The 18,170-nt window shown below is 40.8% G+C and overlaps 1 protein-coding gene across 2 annotated transcripts in view; it reads left to right on the forward strand.

The window, feature by feature from the left end:
• Positions 1-782: 782 nt before the first annotated feature.
• The window catches only part of rtn3 (reticulon 3), a 28,917-nt gene continuing 11,529 nt past the window's right edge, over positions 783-18,170 (forward strand). The window contains exons 1-3 of one of the 2 annotated variants that reach the window (XM_061095637.1): positions 783-1,053; positions 9,276-9,323; positions 12,930-15,473. In XM_061095637.1, coding sequence (XP_060951620.1) covers positions 963-1,053; positions 9,276-9,323; positions 12,930-15,473 — 2,683 coding nt within the window. In that variant the 5' untranslated portion in view covers positions 783-962. The remainder of the gene's footprint in view (positions 1,054-9,275; positions 9,324-12,929; positions 15,474-18,170) is intronic. The other variant, XM_061095638.1, reaches the window with a different exon arrangement.

The raw sequence follows: 18,170 nt of genomic DNA on the forward strand, positions 1-18,170 counted from the left end.
ATCTCACAACCATCTGCGTCTCTGGCCGTCAGCTGCACTTGAACGCCGCTGCTCCTCGTGCGCATTGGTTGGAGATCTAAACTACTCTGCACACGCGCTCTTCTGATGTATGCCGGGAAACGTAGTTCGTAGTAAATATTCGTCGAGCCACCCAGGAGGGGGCAGCATGGTGCCTTCATGGGATGGGCAGTTGCTTGGAAATCGAACAAAGGTAAACATTACATAATGGAAAACGGGCCACAGTGAAACACTCACTGAAAACCCATCTGAATAAAAGGTGTTTCATCAATATCGTGTCCTGGATTTGTTGCAATCAGCCCAACACACACATGCGTCATATATTTAACACACAATTAAATAAAATATGATTAGAGACAATATTTTTGATAATATCATACAGTATACGTGTTATAATCGCTAATGGCTCAAATAAAAATAAAACCCCACTTTCGTTCAAAGCAGGTTCACAGTATGACAACATGGTGTCTGTGTTCAAGAATATTCCTTTTGCTGCCTTCAATTGCTGTCGGATATTTCCCCACCATGATACAAATTAGACATTATTTTACAACATAATTGGATTTAGCTGATAATACAGTTACAGGGATACATACAAAATATATGGTTGTATTAAATAAGATTAACTGGTGTTTTTATGTGTATGCACTTAAGCAAAGTCCGTTTGGACTGGTTGAAGGTGAAATTTCTGGGGCCAAACTGAGACTATGAACGCGTCTCAGCCCGACATGTTTTCCGCCCTCCTCCTCCTCCTCCTCGTCAGTCCGCCTTCTTACCAACCATCGCTGTCTTTCTCCCAGTGCTCAGCCGCTGACCAAGGTGAACACCCGAGTCCCGCTCCTAGGGCATTTTTGAGGAAAGTCAGACGACGTACAACACCTTCGAGGGACAGTCCAACCATCCGAACAGCGACGACAGTCATTTGTCTCTAAAACCACAGCAAAATGGATCCGATGACTCAGTCCGCCCAGATAACATCGTCGCAGGGGCTTGCCGATGGGCAAAATTCCGCTGCCAAAGAGTCTAAGCTGTCCGGTAAGAAATAGCCTGACGTTACGTTAGCAAGCTAAGTGTCAATGCTGATAGCAACGTAACGTTTTTGACATTAATCGCTGCTCAACTATATAAATATATATATATTTGCTTCGTGTTTACTTACAGGCATGTTATCAGGTTAGCTCCATAGATAGAAATGTAGCTAATGAATAATTATACTCGTTTTGCCTGCTGTCGGCGTGTGCGTGGCTGTTGTAAATAGTTTCGGCTATAAAGAGAAACACCTGTGGTAGCTAACATGTCCGGACACACGGCCACCGACCATGCTCTTTAACGGTGGGTCGCTGGGATCTGCCCCCCCTCCCGCTGCATGTGGCTCTAACGCCGAAGCAAACCCCCCTTTTAATGAACCTGTCAAATTCGACCATGTCGCATTGCTACCAGGCAAGAGGCACAGTGGCCGATGTGTCGGAGCATGAGGTGAGACACGTTACCCAAAAATGCATTCGGCCATGAATTGCGGGGCTGGTACCGTTTGCTAAAGAGCGGCGTTAACCCTGCTCGAATAATGAGGCTGCTATGGACATGTATCCCAAAATTACGTGCCGTTCACACGTTTTTCGTGTTAGCCGGATGGAAGCGTGTCCCAGCCACCGCTCATATCGCCGATGTGTGTTCATGTGCTTGTCGAGTTGTTCGTGTTTTTAAGCGCAGGATCCTAGAAATGACAGTTTTGACAGTGGCCCTCTGGTGTGACAAAGCGTCATCGGCGCGGCGCTGCACTGCAGATGCATTGTTACTGGGCAACTGCCAGTGAAGGGAGGACCTCTTAAAGGCGCATTGCCCCTTTTTTTCCCCTTTTTTGTGTCGTCTTCATAATAGTAACCGAACAAAGCATCAGGAGCCTCATGAGCTTCACTGCCATCATTCATTTCTCTCTCATAACCCATCATGTTCCCTGATGTAGTTTATGCAGTTTGTCCAGTTACAGGCTAGACGAGCCTAATCAAAACAAAGGACCATTTTGACAGGTTGTGGCAGGGAGTGGCAGCTTGGCCATCTGTGTGTGTCTGTGTCTGTGTTTGCGCGCGTGTGCGTGCGTGTATGTTTAGATTTAGATCTGATTGGACTCCATGGCTCAATCAGCCACCACACAAGTGCCATTTGAAAATCCTTGGAAGCCATGTTCAGTTCATGAAAAGGATTAAAAGGCTTAAGGAATTATGGCACATGTGTTTGTGGGCGTCAGCTGAGTGGCAGGGTGTGGCACATTATGCTCGAGGGAGTTTGAACTTTGTTTCGAAATCATTATCGCTAAGGTGGGGACAGGAACATTCAAATGGAATCCACTAGGAATCCACTGGGAAACAAGCATCGTCCCAGTGCATTCATCTGTGCAGTGATCATGCAATATATGATATGATCAAAAAATTATCTTATAGTCAGAAAAACATGCTTCTTGAGATTTGTGTCTGAACAGTCTGGTGTCTCAATATTACAGAGTTGATGATGTCACACACTTTTGCCAGGTTAACTGAGGGGTGGATGTAAAAAACTAACAAGATAGCCATTGACGACTGTCTGTATATGTGCTGTGGATGTAGCTTCATGGCTAATAGTTAAATGACTAGGCCATTGACCATTTTGAAAAATAATCCACAAAATAATTTTAGACCATTATCGTCATCAGAATATTATAATTTATTTTATTGTTACAATATTCATATACAATGCTCTCCTTCTTCATTTTCGTTGACATTTAACATTTGTCCCATTTCAGTCTGTCTTAACTCATCTGTGACAGATTTAGTCCCTGGTCGATATCTGCCAGAAAGATATTAGGAGATGCTAAGAACTCGTTTCCACGCCTCATGTATTCATTTCCTCTGTAGGAGCAGAACATGCGGCCTTCAGAAACTACTGCAGGTTATACTGGACCAACCAAACACTTTTATGGCTGATTCACTCTTGACTCACTAGAGACAGATTCCAACAGTTACTAGCCTAGCAACCTAATAATGCTACAAAGAGCCAGTACTCTGTCCATTAGGGACAACCTACATTTTTAAAACCTAAGCTTCAAAGATATGGAAGAATATTTTCAGTAAAGCTGCTGCACAGAAATGCTTTTGTTCTACTGACAATGTTGGAAAAGCCCCGATTGTAACATATGATGATACTGTTACTATGAATAAAAGGTCATATTTCATTATTTCAATTCATATTTGCTTTTTCCAGGTGAGAATTGCACCAAAATTAAGCAATAAATTCCAGGCAGGTACTTTGTAGCCTTTGCGAATGATAATTGCAAATATACATTTGTCAGTTTATTAGGAACACCTAGCTAAACTTATTCTGTCTAGTGTGCGAAAGTCTTGCAATAAATCCTCTTAATGAAGTTTCAAATGTTAAGCTTTCCGTTAAATTGTTTTAGAGTTAATGTGTGGTTATGTTAAGCTTTATTGAGTTATACAGACATGTACGTTATTTAGCCTACAAAACTACAAATGTATGTACAGATTTAATTCCCAAAATTTCTATCCCTCTCCTTGATCATTAATGTTCAGTACCAGTGTCACCCTCGAAAAGAAAGTATCGATGAGAGAATGTACTGTATACGTCCCTGAAGGATTGCCACGTTATAGATATAGTTTTGCTTCTTATAGTGATTGTGATTATCATAGAAATCTATCTATAGATAGAAGGTTCATCTCTTAGTCTTTGGACGTCACAGATATAAGAAGACCTTCTCCGCCCTTTGCAGCTTCTTACCGCAGATGAGTCCCATTTCACTTGACTCGCACGCTGATGAGTGACACTAGTCACAAAGGAAGTGGCACACTTCACGATGAGGACCTAATTTCGCAAACTACATTGCATCACATTTTCAGAGGAACTTGGCCATGGAACAAATTCTTTCGCTGCAGCATTATATTTAATCTCACAATCAGAAACGAAACAATGTTTTTTTTGTCCATACTTTCAACATATCAAACTAGTCGCACTCTCTCACTCAACATTAATTCTGAGCTCACTGTTTTCTAACTTACGTAACAACAGTCTCTGTCGTCATGTTTCTTAATATAGTCAGACTAACCTTTATTTTTAGGCATCAAACCCCAAGTTACATTCTGTTAATTTTTTCAGAGTTCAGAGAAAAAAGCAGTAGAACAGTGTTATATTCCTCAGTTTTGTATAAATTACATTCTGTCATTTTAATGAGGGAACATGACTTTTATTGCTGTAGTTGGTGACACTCCAGTAAGTGAGAAATGCACACCTACATTAATAAACACACACATTCCTCCTAAAGCTGTAGCCAGGCTGGAAAAAGTTGGTCACATGCATTGATTAGATTTTTTTGACTATTCTCCTATCATTACCATCAGGGTTGTTAAATTAACTAATTTCCCCAAGACTAAAGGATCTTGATTCACAGATTAAGATGGGTGCTCACTATAAAGCATTTGAAGGTGAAACTTACAAGCAACGCTTCAAAGAACACAGAGTTCTTTCAGCCTCCCCCTCTCTCCGCTTGCCTTTCCAAGTCGACTCCCCTCCCTCTACTCCCTGCTGGAGCAGACTATATCACAGAGGTCAGCGAGGCAATCAGATAGCCCTCAGGGGTGGGTAGGATAGCTTCAGCCAGGGCAGAAATGCGGGCACAGCCTTAGACCCAACCTGAACCATCACTTCAAATAAGGCAAAAGCGTTGGATTCTGCGACCAAAGTTATGACCTTTCCTTCCTATCTTTGCTCAAGAGTGTGATCTTTCATCTTGAGAGCATTTTGTCTTCATTTTATGTTCAGAGTTTGAAATCTTTACCCTCAAATCTCTGTCATATCTTTCAAATACTCGTGTAAAAATGAACTCCTCAACTGTGTGTCTGCACTCAGTTGCTGTACAAATGTCCTTCAGTTTGACTCCTTTTCACTCTCAGGCCTGTGCACTCACCAAACCTCTACTCTCCCTCTACATGCCCTGAACTCCGCAGTTGCTCTAGTATTATCTTCACAGGAGGTGCATGTGTGAATGCAAATTCACTTTATCCCCCTGGCCTCTTACGTCTGTAGAAATCCAGGAGAAGTCGATGTTACGACACAGCAGGGGAGCCCCGCTGTCAGTACATATGACTGTATACTGATAATCACTCATTGCTTACTTATTACCACTTGACAGGACAATTGCTATAATCTCTGTAAACTTTTATCTTCTCTGCCACCCTGTCAATCAGGATAGATTCATGAGTCAACGTGACATGAAGATAGTTGAGGTCTAAATCAGGGCAGCTGACCACATCATGTGTCTCCAAGATGTCCCCTCTCAGATTTGAGTAAAGTGGAATGATATTTGTTATGATATAAGAATTTCCTATGTTTTATCAGTAATTAACACTTTCTGTACTTACAGAGATGTTACGTAAAACTTCTACTGTCTACTTGTCCCATTTATAAACCCTGAAATTTTGTAAGTTGGAGAATGTCGTCATCCATTTTATTATTTGTTGCCTAGCCATGGAGTTTGAATAATTAATCATAGCATAATCAACACCTGAAAGCCAATCTTATCATCATAATCCCATGGATCCCATGATCCATTCTGGCCAGTGATCCTCTGAATCTGGTTAAACAATGGTCACCTGTAAGGGACGCTGTCAGAAGTAAAGCAAACGTAACATTCTGGTGACTGTGGAATTTTGACAGGTAAATTTTGACAAAATGTCCCAGAGGGAGAGTAAAGTTGGAGTAAACAGAAGCAGCCTGACTATGAGGAGAAGTAAAGCACAGGAAATTAATGTAGATACACCATTTTCAGCAGGAACAGAGCAAATCTGTGTTCAAGCAGGGTTTTGAGTGAAAGCGTTCCAAAATGTGGACATGAAATGAAGAAGCAATGCTCTCAAAGTGAACGACCACGCTCTTGAATAAAGATAAGAAATAAACTCCATGCAAAGTGTTAAAGGTGACTTCAATTCCCATCTGCAAATGTCAGCTTTAAACGCAGAGGAGCTGTTATTTGGAGTATAGACTGACTGCATGAAGGCAGTCTTAATGGCCATTCACACAAAAAGCAGCTGCTATTCACTGAACGAGACCTGGCTGTACGCCCCTGAGCTCAATCGGCACAACTTAATTCAAATTTCCCCAAGCCACAGCTAGACCAGAGCCAATCATGATCATGTTGATTCCAGCAGGAGCTGTAGAATAGTTTTTTACTACTCCACTATATGAAATACTTGTATTTAACTTCAAACAAAATGGAGAAAGAACTGATCCCTCCGGTCTCCCAGCTCTCTCACCGTATTGGGTATAGACACCAAAAGTTAAGTTATTAAACTGGTCCCAGTCCCCAAAAAACTGCATGTATCAGCCATCTCTTACAATTGGTTGGTGATCTTTTAAAGTAGATTTTCTATTTGTTGTTGCCATATAAAAGTTTAACAGTCGCATTTTATCTGCTCTAGTCTGTTTCTGATAAAGGAATTTGCCTATGATGCACTTTCACTCTTGATTCCAGATCTCTCTCTCTTTCTAAAATGCTGCAGCAAGTAAATAACTGCGGTTACACTTCAATTAAGTCTATGCTGACAATGGTTGTTGTTCCATATGCAACTTTTGTATGTGAGAGCAGAACTACGAGCTATCTGAAGATTTCCAGTGAACGTCCATCATGTAAGCAGCTTTGGTCCGGACTATCTCCGCAGTTTGTCTTTCAAACATGAACTACGTAGCAGGAGGTTCTCTGCACAGTTCACAATAGAAACAAATCCTCCGCAGGACTCAGGCGAGGGCTGGTGCATCAGGCAGAGGCAGGGCGTCATGTATTAAATCTGCTGAGGAGATCACATGTTTACGCTGGCATCAGCTCTTATCACCACAAGCTGACTTGACATCTAGACAACAGGGTGGTTCCCCACCAATAATCAATTTCTCCTCCATTGCAGAATGCAGTTTTGCAACGCCTGGCATTACCCCATGCTCCATTAGCAGCGGATGTAGTAAAATATATATATATAAATTAATCTTCTACTCTCTTCTGCTGTGTTGAAAATTTTGGTTGTCATCTTTGGATCAGTATATTGGTGCATGTAGGTTTTACTTCCACAGCTTGACATTAGTCAGATTCCAACAGAGAGCATAGTGCATTTTACTAAGACCTATTCACATAATTGTTTTTTCCATATTTTGCTATATATATAATGTTATGCTCATATTATGCTTATTTTGACCTATGGTAATATCCAAATATAGTTTTTTGGATGGTGAAAAGGCTTTCTAATATCCATATCTAATGTCAAAGGTTTCTTGTAAACTATGACTTACATGGCATTGGCAATATGCTTGAAAAGTGAAGGTGTGGTGTGTTGAGAGAGTATCAGCTGTATGATTCTGACAGAAGGAATGTTGCACTGCAAGGGCACAGCAACCCCAACCTGCTCGGCCTGTACCAACTCCACTTTAGATGAATGGAAAGGAGAAGCCACACCTCCCTGAGTAAACCTGAAACTTTCCCACATCTCCAGTGAACATCCAGACAGGGGCTGCATGCAGTCCATGTACCAGTGACGAGGCGTAATGCAATCTGAGTAATCCAGCAGGACGAACGGGCTTGCATGCACACTGGGAATGGATGCCAGATGACATCATGTTGCATTGCAGCAAAAGTTCAACCATATTCAATTACTTTGCTGCATGATGCAGTCATTTTGGATGGCCACCCAGCTGCATCTGCTCACTTCTCCCTTTCAAAATGAATGAGAAGGAAAGAGCGATCTAAATCGTGACTTAGGTTAGCTTCACATTAACATGTTTAAAATGATCTCCCTCCAGACTGGCTTGTTAGCTACACATCATAAATAATCCTAATCCACACTAACACACCTGAAAATGCATTATCATGTGACCATTCACACACTCTTTTCATGTACCTGCCTGCCTGCTGAATCAGAAAGAATGTTCCATTCTGCAGCTGGTTGCAGAACAAGCTACAAACTAGAAACATCAATGGTGAAAAGTAAGAGCAGGTACGAGGTGGAACTGTCACTGAAAGTAAGTGTTAGCAATGCCTTGCATTCACTGCTGGTAGTCGAGTCTTTGACTGATAAGACTCATTCAAGAAGCAAGCATTGTTGTCTACCTCATTATTTCCAAAAGGCTTCATTTCTGGGACTCCAGACTAGTGTGGACACCAGGTTTAAATGTAGCAAATGGGATTCATTTATAAACTAAAACACTGTAGTATGAAGTGTCACTTCCTCTTAAACCTGCCAGAGGCTGATGTAGGATTTCAAAACATGAAACGTTAAAGGATGTACAGTTGCAAGAATAGAAGTACAATCTGAACAGTTTTACATGTATACATCATGTTTGATACATTCGTACATTAAACTTATTATACTAATTTTTTAGTGTTGACATAACCATGATCCTCCAGGAGGCTGCTATTTGTGGTGGTAGATCTGTGTTTAAGGTGCAGCCCTCTTAACACAGACTCTCCACAAGATTTTGGAGACGCTTTGGAAGGATTTTGCAAGAACATTAGTGATGTTTAATGCTGTAGTGCTTTATGGTCTGATTGGCAATCTATTTTTGTCCTAAAGGTGTTTGATGGGGTTGAGGTCAGTGCTCCATGTAACCAGTAATTCTTTGGAAAAAGGCATGAGCTAAATGATATTTAATAGTACAACAAACTGGAGAAACCAGTCTCTTTTTTGCCTTGACTGAAAGGATAATCAAAAACATACTAGTTTAAGTTATCATTGTTTGTTGTAGAATTAAGATTTTCCTCAATGGGAATTTAGAGGCCTCGCCCAAACAGCCCCAGACCAAAAGTATGTTGACAGGTGTGTTTGATAAGACTGCCCACATACTTCTTGGATTGTACTTTACATAAACTGGTTGTGTCGTGCTTCTTTCTTTAGAACAAACATGAACTTTGTAAGAGGTACTGAAGAACAAATTCTGGTCTTTTTGTACTAGTTGTAGTTAAATTGTTGGAAGCAAAGTGAGAAATGCTTTTGCCTACTTCTTAAGGATAAGGTCTTCTTGGTCTTACCTTCATAGCAAATATAAGTGCATGTCTTAAAGTGAAGTTAACAATGAGATCGAATGCATGGACGTCTGTTAACTTCTACGTAAGAGTTGTTAAGGCTGGATAAGTTAACCTCTTATTTGAATGCCTTTATTTCCATGGTTGCAGTGGGTAGGAGTTATTTTTCTTCTTCTAGGATGATCATTCTTCTGTCCTTTTATTTTTTCAGATTCCTTTCTTTCCTCTTCGCCTGTATCTCTCATTCAGTCTCCTCAAGGCAAGTGTATGGTTCTCTTACGCTGCTCGCCTGTTCTTCCTCTATCCTTTACTCTCACGCTGGCCTGCTGCTATGCGCTACTTCATCCCTCTTTCAAGTGCCCCTCTCCTGCTTGTATCAGTCTATTTTTATTTAACAATAAAAATTAAAAGGACCTGCGAAGAAACCTGCAACATGATGAACTCCAGCTCTAACTCTAGCTCCTTTCCTAGCTCGACCGGTCTTTACCTGCCCTTCCTCCTACAAAACTAGTCATGTTCCACCCATCTGGCTCAGACACTGCTGAACCTCAGATGCTTGACTAATTGAATGTAAGCAGGGCAGGATACCTCCTGTTTTAAGTGACATATGGCATTGGTAATTTTCTTCTCTACCCCCACCCCTGCTGCCAGGTCATGCTACACACTGCTATGTTTAGATTATTCTAATGGCTGCAGGAGCTGAAACAGCAGACTGTTTACAGATATTTACACACATTTTGAATAATGTGCCTCGGTTGCCTTGGAAATCTATCAAATTGGCAAAAATCCCTAGCTGTCTACAAGGAAACCCCTATAATTCTGATCTAGAAGTCACTGCAGTTTATTCTTGCTGATCTCCAGGATCTTAACAGACGCCAAGAATTAAACCTGTAAAACGTTGCCTCTGCAGCTGTTAGCAATTTGATCCATTTCAGCAGGCTCCGCCTGCTAACGAGCATTATTTAGGTCAGCAGCCCTCACTGTCGGTTCAAGATAATCCCAAGATTGCCACCTTATTTTAAGAAAGCAGAGAAGTTCAAGTTCACATTATGCACACAAGAGCAGAAACCTAAAAATGGATCAGGTTGATGTCCCGAGGGGAGGGTGCTACCTTCTTCCTGGCCTAGTATCCAAACCCTCTGTCAGCCGTCTTAGCAACCAGGTCCCAGAGGATGAGTGGCACTGGAGATACCATCCACCGCCCAGTGGCCTAGGCCTAGCATTTCCTGTGGCTGTTCACTCACCCTCCACCCCACAATCTGCTTTTAGCTTTCTAGGCTTTGTGCATGTCTCATATCCTTGCTTCAAGCATTCAAAAGTAGGTTTTCTTTCATTAGTTTGCTTCAGATTATTTTTGAGCTGTGGTTTTTCTCAATGGTAGAAGTCTAGACTTGTGTGGGACTAAATGGTAGCCAATACTTTGAAATTAGTGCTTGTTAAATTAGAATAGCATCAATGGGCCACAATGTATTTTAATCAAATATCACAGTTCCACACTTAAAACACAAGTCTGTGAATCTAGACCTATTACGACCTCTTCCCGATAGCCAGGCCGCATACATAATCGAAAAACTCCAGTTACTGCAGAAAGCAGATAACATCAGACCCAGAAAACCTCATAGGCCTAAATTCGGAGATGGTACATTTTGGAATTTGTTTACAAGTAGGCTGCAGTAGACTCCAGCACTGTTGGCAAGATTGAAAGTCCATTCATGTGACCTAGTTTGAACAAGGCATTGTATTGTGGTGTAGGGTAGGAGGCAGTACTATCCAAGACTAACTTGACCAGTCAGTTGGGCACTAGTATAAAAGTCTGTCTATACATGGTCAGGGAAGGGTAGAGGTCATGGTATTGTGCAGACATGGTTAATATTCTAGCACTTAAAGTAAAAAATTATCTAGACAAAATCAGCCAATCTCTAAATACCTTAATTCATTGATTGTCATTTGTAGGTGGAGGTTGTTGGTTGATGTATTGTGATGGGTGTTTGAAATGGGAGATCATTGGTGCTGAAAGGGATCATGTGATTATTGGAACAGTTGCTTAGAAAATATTTTGGAACTATGTGGCTGCCACAATGGCTGGGGGGGGGCCTTGCCATCAAAGGGATTATAAAATCCTACTCAGCTTTGTGAGTAAATAGTGTTTAAATTACCTCATAATGTGCTCAGGAGCAGCAGTATTATCTAACTCTTGGCATATGTTTCACAATTTTGCCATCAGATTATTACATGGATCATGATGATTTTATAATGGACAGTTAACCAACACTAATTATGTATCAAGTAACTGACCAAAAAAATTTGTGCAACTCTTAAGTTGTGGGAAGAAGTTTTTGAGATTCATCATTTTCTTTTATGTTGTGTTTGAAATGTATGTGCAGAACTAGAAATCTTTGAATTTGAATAAAACTGCATTTTTGTAGACACAGACATTTGAATCTCAACTATTGGCTGGCAGGTTTATTGGCCATGCAATCATTAGACTGAACCATTTCCTGATGGTTTAACCCTTATGGGTTGGGTGTGTATATGTGTGCTGGTCTGCATTTAATTTAAAGTGAAATGTACTGCCTCTCTTTAATCAGAACTCTTGTCCGTATCTGTGTCAGAGAGTAGTGACAATTTGTTGTCTGGCCACTTTTTGCTTAAGTATGCAGAATGCACTGAGGAGACGTGGTTTGCTCAGTCTGTCCTTCAAGAGTTGATGTTATTTTGTCTCAATGGCATTCATTCAAAATTTGATTTGATGGAATGGGCCTGAATGTGTGTGTGAAGGTCAGGAGCTTGTCTGTATATATTGAATGCAAATAGTTGTGAAATGGGAAGGGATCCACTGGTCAAGTGTTACTTTCAACATCCAGATAAAGGTATTCACTCTTTGTTTTAGAAGACAGAAGTAAAACATTTTATAGCCCATCAAAAAATTTAGTTTTTTACAACATTATATTTAATATTGGTAGGGTTTCGTGGGTCAACCAATATAGGTTGACATTCCTCTTGACAAGGGTTAGACAGAGATTTGTCCTAAATCTTTTCAAACTGCACTGTAGACTGGAGTCTGCTTATGGAAAGAATCAGAGTGACGGAGTTGTCTTGACACACATGACATGGATTTACTGTCCATTTCATTTTTCAGTTTTCTGTACAGTGAAAGTATTAGTTTCAGTGACTGCAAGTTTTGGTGGACAAACTTCAAAAATGTAGGCCTAGTCTACCAATACATATATAACCATATAAATACTTGAGGCTGATGCTAAAGTTCAGATTACATGAAATTTAAGAGAAGAATGCAGACTTGAGGATATTGTTTATCACATAAAAGTGCCAAAATAATTTTAGCTATGTATCTAAAGAGAAGGGTGGTCAAATCAACTTGATAAAATCGGAAGAATTTATAAATGAATTACATTAAATTAAATAATCGAATCAAATAACCACTATCAAAAAGAAACTGCCGTCAGGCCTGCAAGTTCATAGTAAGTTATACACACTTGATATACAGGTTGCAACTGATGAGCAGTGGCCATAGCCACACATGGCAATTATAAATACAAGAACTCTCGATCAGTGAGTTTTTATTTCTTTTGCTGCTTCTTTTGATCATTCAATAAATTAAGATACCATAATAAGTGCTTCTTGACGGTAACTTTGTGGATTACTTTAAAGCACCATGCAAAAAGTGAAGATCCCATCTATTTCATGAATCTGCCTTACATTATCATACTGCAATGCATGATTGCTTGGGCTGCAACAATAATGTCTCGCTGAATAGTAGAAGTGCATACGATTTTAGTGACTGTGATTTGTATGACTTTCCCTCCTTTTTCCTTTTCACTTTGACTTTTCATGCATGCTGATGCAGACAAAAGAGTTGTTCTGGGCTCTGAAAAGCCCTGTGAAGGTGTAGCGACATCCCTTCGCTTTCCTTCTCAACCTGGCTCATTTGCACCTGGTAACTTTGCGAGTGAAGCAGGGCCACCAGATGGACAGCCGGATTCACCAATAAAGACATCTCCAGTTTCTGAGCGAATAAAGGCACTGGAAGCTCTTGCTGCCAAAAAGAAGGAACCCGACTTTAGAAATGAGGGCGGTTTCTCTCACTTCAGAGATCGCCACTATGAAAAGTCTCCCACTGACATACAGAAATCTCCCAATGAGGCCCAAAAATCTCCCAATGATACCCCAAAATCTCCCACTGAGATAATTGTTCCAACTTACCAGAAAAAAGGAGGGTCTGTTGATAAGGAGTCACCTGAATCCCCTTTTGAAGTACTTGGAGATTTAAGACAAGTGACTGAATATGAAGAAACAGAAGTGTGGATGAAGGCTCATTTACCACCTGTGCCAGACCTTGCAATCAAAGATACCCTGGTTTCCAATACTGTTGCATCAAAAGAGAAAGAGGAGACTGAAATAGTTTTAACCGATGCTCCTGCTACCTTCGCTGGTGTCCCTGATGCTTTCATGGATTCTCCTATTGTAACTTCAGAACTGAAGGATGAGCTAAGTGATGCACATAAGCAAGAGGAGGAGCCAGAGTTTGACCTTAGTTTTTTGCCAACAGCCTACATGTGGGATCAGCAGGAAAAATCTGCTGTCCAGGTTCAAGCAAATCTTGATTCAGAGCCTCCCGCATCACCTGCTCCTCCTGCAGGCTTTAAATCCCCATCTTCTCCTGTCTCCCCACCCATTGACATGAATGCTAAACAGAATGTTTTGCATGAAAAGAAAACAACTTGGAACAGAGATCTGGAGCCACCAGAAGCAAGTGAAGCAGACAGCTCAGGAGACTCGGATGATACCGTCATTGAAGATGGTGTCATCGTCCCTGCATCTGTTCCCATTGCATCTTCTGATCCAGCATTTTCAAATGATCCCACCACTGCCCCTGCCTCTACAGCCTTTTCTCTCCCCACTGAGGAAAAGGGGACCCCTCCACCAAAGTTGGAGAGGAAGTTAATGCAGGTTCCAACAATCAATGTTATTGAGACAGATGAGCCAAATTACAGTGAAGAGGAGATGGAAATGGAGCTTGAAGTAGATGAAGATGAGGATTATGAAGTTGTGAAAGATTCAACTAGAGAGGCTCCCAAAACCCCAGAACCAGAGTACAGTGAAAATGAACGACCCAAGACACGCCCTTTAGAAACTGAATTCATCGAAGGCTACTCTCCTCCATCCTCACCTGTGGACTCTGATGTTGAATACAGCCCTAAACACAAGATTCTTAAATCTCTTCCAGAAGCGTACCATCAGGAGCCTAAATCTGTGCCAGAGGCCCCACCCGATCCAACTGTTTCAAAGGACTCCGAATCAGACTTTTCCCAAGCACATTTCCCAAAGTCACAGAATACTTTTAATAAAGTAAATGATGAACCCTTAGCTTTCATAGGCCCAAAAGAAGAAGTGGACTTCCCAGACAATGATGACGAATGGTCAGATGAAGCACACGATATGCTGGTTAAATCTTGCAGCACAAATCTTGCGTCCAAGGAATCCGTTCCTTCCATCCAATCCGAATTCGATTTGAGTAGCAACACAGCTGTAAAAGAGACTTGCATGGAAGTAGCTTCCCATTCTAAAACCAGCCTAATTCAAGATGAGATATATGACCGAGAGTCTTTTGATTACGATTATGATCGTTCCTCACCTGTGGATGAGCAGTTTCTTACTGATCCTTCTAAAATCCACATTCAAACACTGAATTCAAGCCCTGCACAAAGTGATGTTCTGGAGAACAAACAGGACTCTCAAACTCTGGATGACTTCACTTCACTGAATTATTGTGGGACAATAAGCAGCACCAATGAGCCAGATTTCAATAAGATAACGACCACGGATGATGTTTCAGATAATATTGCAAATGGAAACTCTTTCCAGCATGATATGAAACCAGGTGTCCTCGAACCTGAGGAAACACAGATCCCAGAGACCATTGACCCTGACAGCACAGTTTTGGAGCGCACAGATAGCTTTGTTGAGTTCATGAGAGAGTGCCTGAAATCTAGGCAGGATGAAGAACCTGACAACCAGCCAAAAAGTGTTCTCTCAGAGTCTAAGTTCTGTGAAACTGGTTGGTCTATCTCCCAGTCCCCACCAACCATGGTGATGGATCTTGAACAAGAAGAACTTACCATCAGTGCTCTCAAAGAGCTGGGCAGCAGTCAAGAGGAGGATGAGTTGGCATCTCTTCAGTCTAAGGTTCCTGACAAGGACAAAGCTAATTCCAATGCTACTGTTATAGAACAGTCTTCCGATACATCAGTTCCTACCCCTCCTTGTTCCAAAAGTGAACATGCAATCGACAGCACATACTCCAAAGAGGTGGAAGCCATTGATGAATGGGTAGCTGAAGCCTATCATCTTGCTGAGCATGTCTTGACAGCGATACTAACCCACTTATCAGGTAACGCCCCTTCTTTCAGGGCTGTAGGCCTTCTAAGCTAATGCAGTCACCTCGATAGGATCCCTTTTCTCACTTGCACCTTGTAACTGCCTGCTCCTTTTCAAGATGTTTTTGTCTTTTCATATATTGTATATGTGTAGACATATGTTTTTAGGCTAGAAGAAAAAAATACAGCTACCTGATGATTGCAGGAGCGCTTCTTTTTGTTTTTGTTTGTCATTCCCTACTTTTGGCCTAGTGTAGGCCTTAGTATGCTTCAATCAACCTAGTTAAAACCATAGACTGTATAAAAAGATGGACGACATTTCTCCACTTTCACCTGTTTCAACAAAAGAAGCTCAAATATCCTGCATACTAGTACCACCATTTTGAGTTTTGTTCTTTTTTCATTAGGAGCTAGACCTTGCGAGGTATTATGGTGCTGCCAATACACACCAAGCAAGAGTTACTCTCAGCTGTCAACTATGATGATTTGCTCAATTTTTATAACATCAAACAACCATTTTAAAACGGAACTTATCAGACGTGGGAACACTAAGATACATACGTGTAATAAGAACTACCTAAAAGGAAATAATTCATCTTTGGGTCATTGTCCCGTCCACTGAGGAGGCAGGATTTATGACCTATATTGTAGTCAAAGAGATGATCAAGATTATTTGTCTTCACTTTTGGGAGCTGTCACATCATCCATTTTTATTTTTGATCTATCGTTCAGATGCATCTTAAATACAAAAGTCATAAATGTTTAATCTGATAATGGCTCACACTTAAATGCATGGTATCTTAACAGGGACGTATAGTTATGTGTAGAATGGGGGAAAAAATAGCTTGTGAAAGACTTCCATATCATGCCTTTTTGACAATATTTACAAATGTTTGACAACTCTCTACAGAGTTTAGATGCTACTCATTCTGTCCTTTATCCAAACCACCTAGAAGTTGGAGCAAAATTGGAGAATTCAGTTCTTTTGAAGCCTCAGTGAGGACATTTCAGCCCAGTTTGGCATGCACTTACGCAGCCCATATTTGCTATAAAGGGCAAATTTTACTACAACATGATGGAACATGTTCAGCACTGAATGCCAAAAATCAGTGAAATGGAGCAATTAAGTAACTGGATCCGTTGTGCTTGTGTCACAATGTATTAATGCCTGATACATCAAGGAATACTGGATACAGCTCATCTACCTTTTAACCTTACATGTAATGCTGAATAGCTTTTCAAAGTTTACAAGAAATTATATCATTGGATGTGATATTGACTACCCTCAGTTATATGTCAGATAAGACTGTGTATAGTTTTTATTTGCATTTGCACCTAAGGGCCTGTACTACAAACAAATATTCCTCTTGAAAGTCATTGAGTCTCATTGGATAGGATGCTGAAGCTGAAGACAGTGCAGTTGTCACAGTGATTATAGCAATCAAAGCAAAGGGTAGTCTGCTATATTGACACTAAGGCAGCTTATGGTCCAGTGATTCCCATTCATTTTAAGCCTATTACCCTCTTCTGCCCTCTGTCCTTTACAGCTGGGCAGTGGTCCATAGAAAGCGTGGGTGGGGGATTCAATATGGTGGCCTGGTGTTTGCTTGCAAGAACCTTGGAAGTCATGTGTTACAGTCAATCCTTAGTGTCAGGTTTCTGTCTTTGTGCAACTTTCCACAGTACACTTGGTAATTATTAGACATGGTACCTAAACCAAATGATGCAAGAGTAATCTCCCTCAAACAAGAGCTTGGAGCTCTTGTTTGAGGGAGGGACTCCCTAGTTAAATAAAGATTAAACAAAATAAAATAAAGTAATCTAGAATAACCTTTTGATAATGCTTCCACTCTTCTTCGCTATAGACATGAGAGCTGATTTAAACCACTCTAATAATTATTGTATATACTCTTCACTTCAAGTTGTGAAGGTCAGAATCCTGGAATGTGTTAAGCCCCGTTCACACGGAACAAAGAAAAACCCACTGACACCACTGCTTTTTTTCTTTGCCGAGAAAGGGTTCAGCGTGCTTTATTTTCAGGTCAAATAACTCGAATTTATAGCAATATAGTGGAAACAATGAAGTTCTGTTGTACCATCTGTAACTTCTCGGACTATTTGCCATCTCAGCAACTGCTCGAACATCTTTCAGTCAGTGATGCTTTTTGAAGTAAAATATATAAGAAAGTAACAGTCAGTCGTCCATTCTGTTCTCCTTCACTTACAAACCTTGGTTTGGGGCAGCTTTGTGACATTTTTGTGACTCACCAGAAATTCAAAGTCTAACTGTTCTACTGGCAAAGGGAAAGGAATCAATGGTCTTTTTTTGTGGATAATGCCTCATGAACAAAACTGCATAGACATAGACTCTTAAAGGCTGTTATATTTCAGGAGTAACAACTCCTGCTAGTTCGGCAGTACCCTCCCTTTTCTGCAAACATGATCTCCATTCCACACACACACAGACCCAGAGGTTGGTATGCAGACAGTAATCCTAACACATTCAGTGATACGGCCCCATCTGTGTTGAATATGTTAACTTGGATCTGGCATGGCAAATAACAGTGCAGAGTGCTAGTGCTGCAGCAAAGGTGTGATGAAAAAGCATAAAATGTGATGTATCAGACATTTAAGTATCAAAATCTGTCATATTCATTGATCTGTGAAGCCTCTTTACAATGCACAAAATCTTTAGAATCTTTACTGAAACT

Source organism: Limanda limanda, chromosome 22 (genome assembly GCF_963576545.1).
Source record: "Limanda limanda chromosome 22, fLimLim1.1, whole genome shotgun sequence".
NCBI lineage: Eukaryota > Metazoa > Chordata > Actinopteri > Pleuronectiformes > Pleuronectidae > Limanda > Limanda limanda.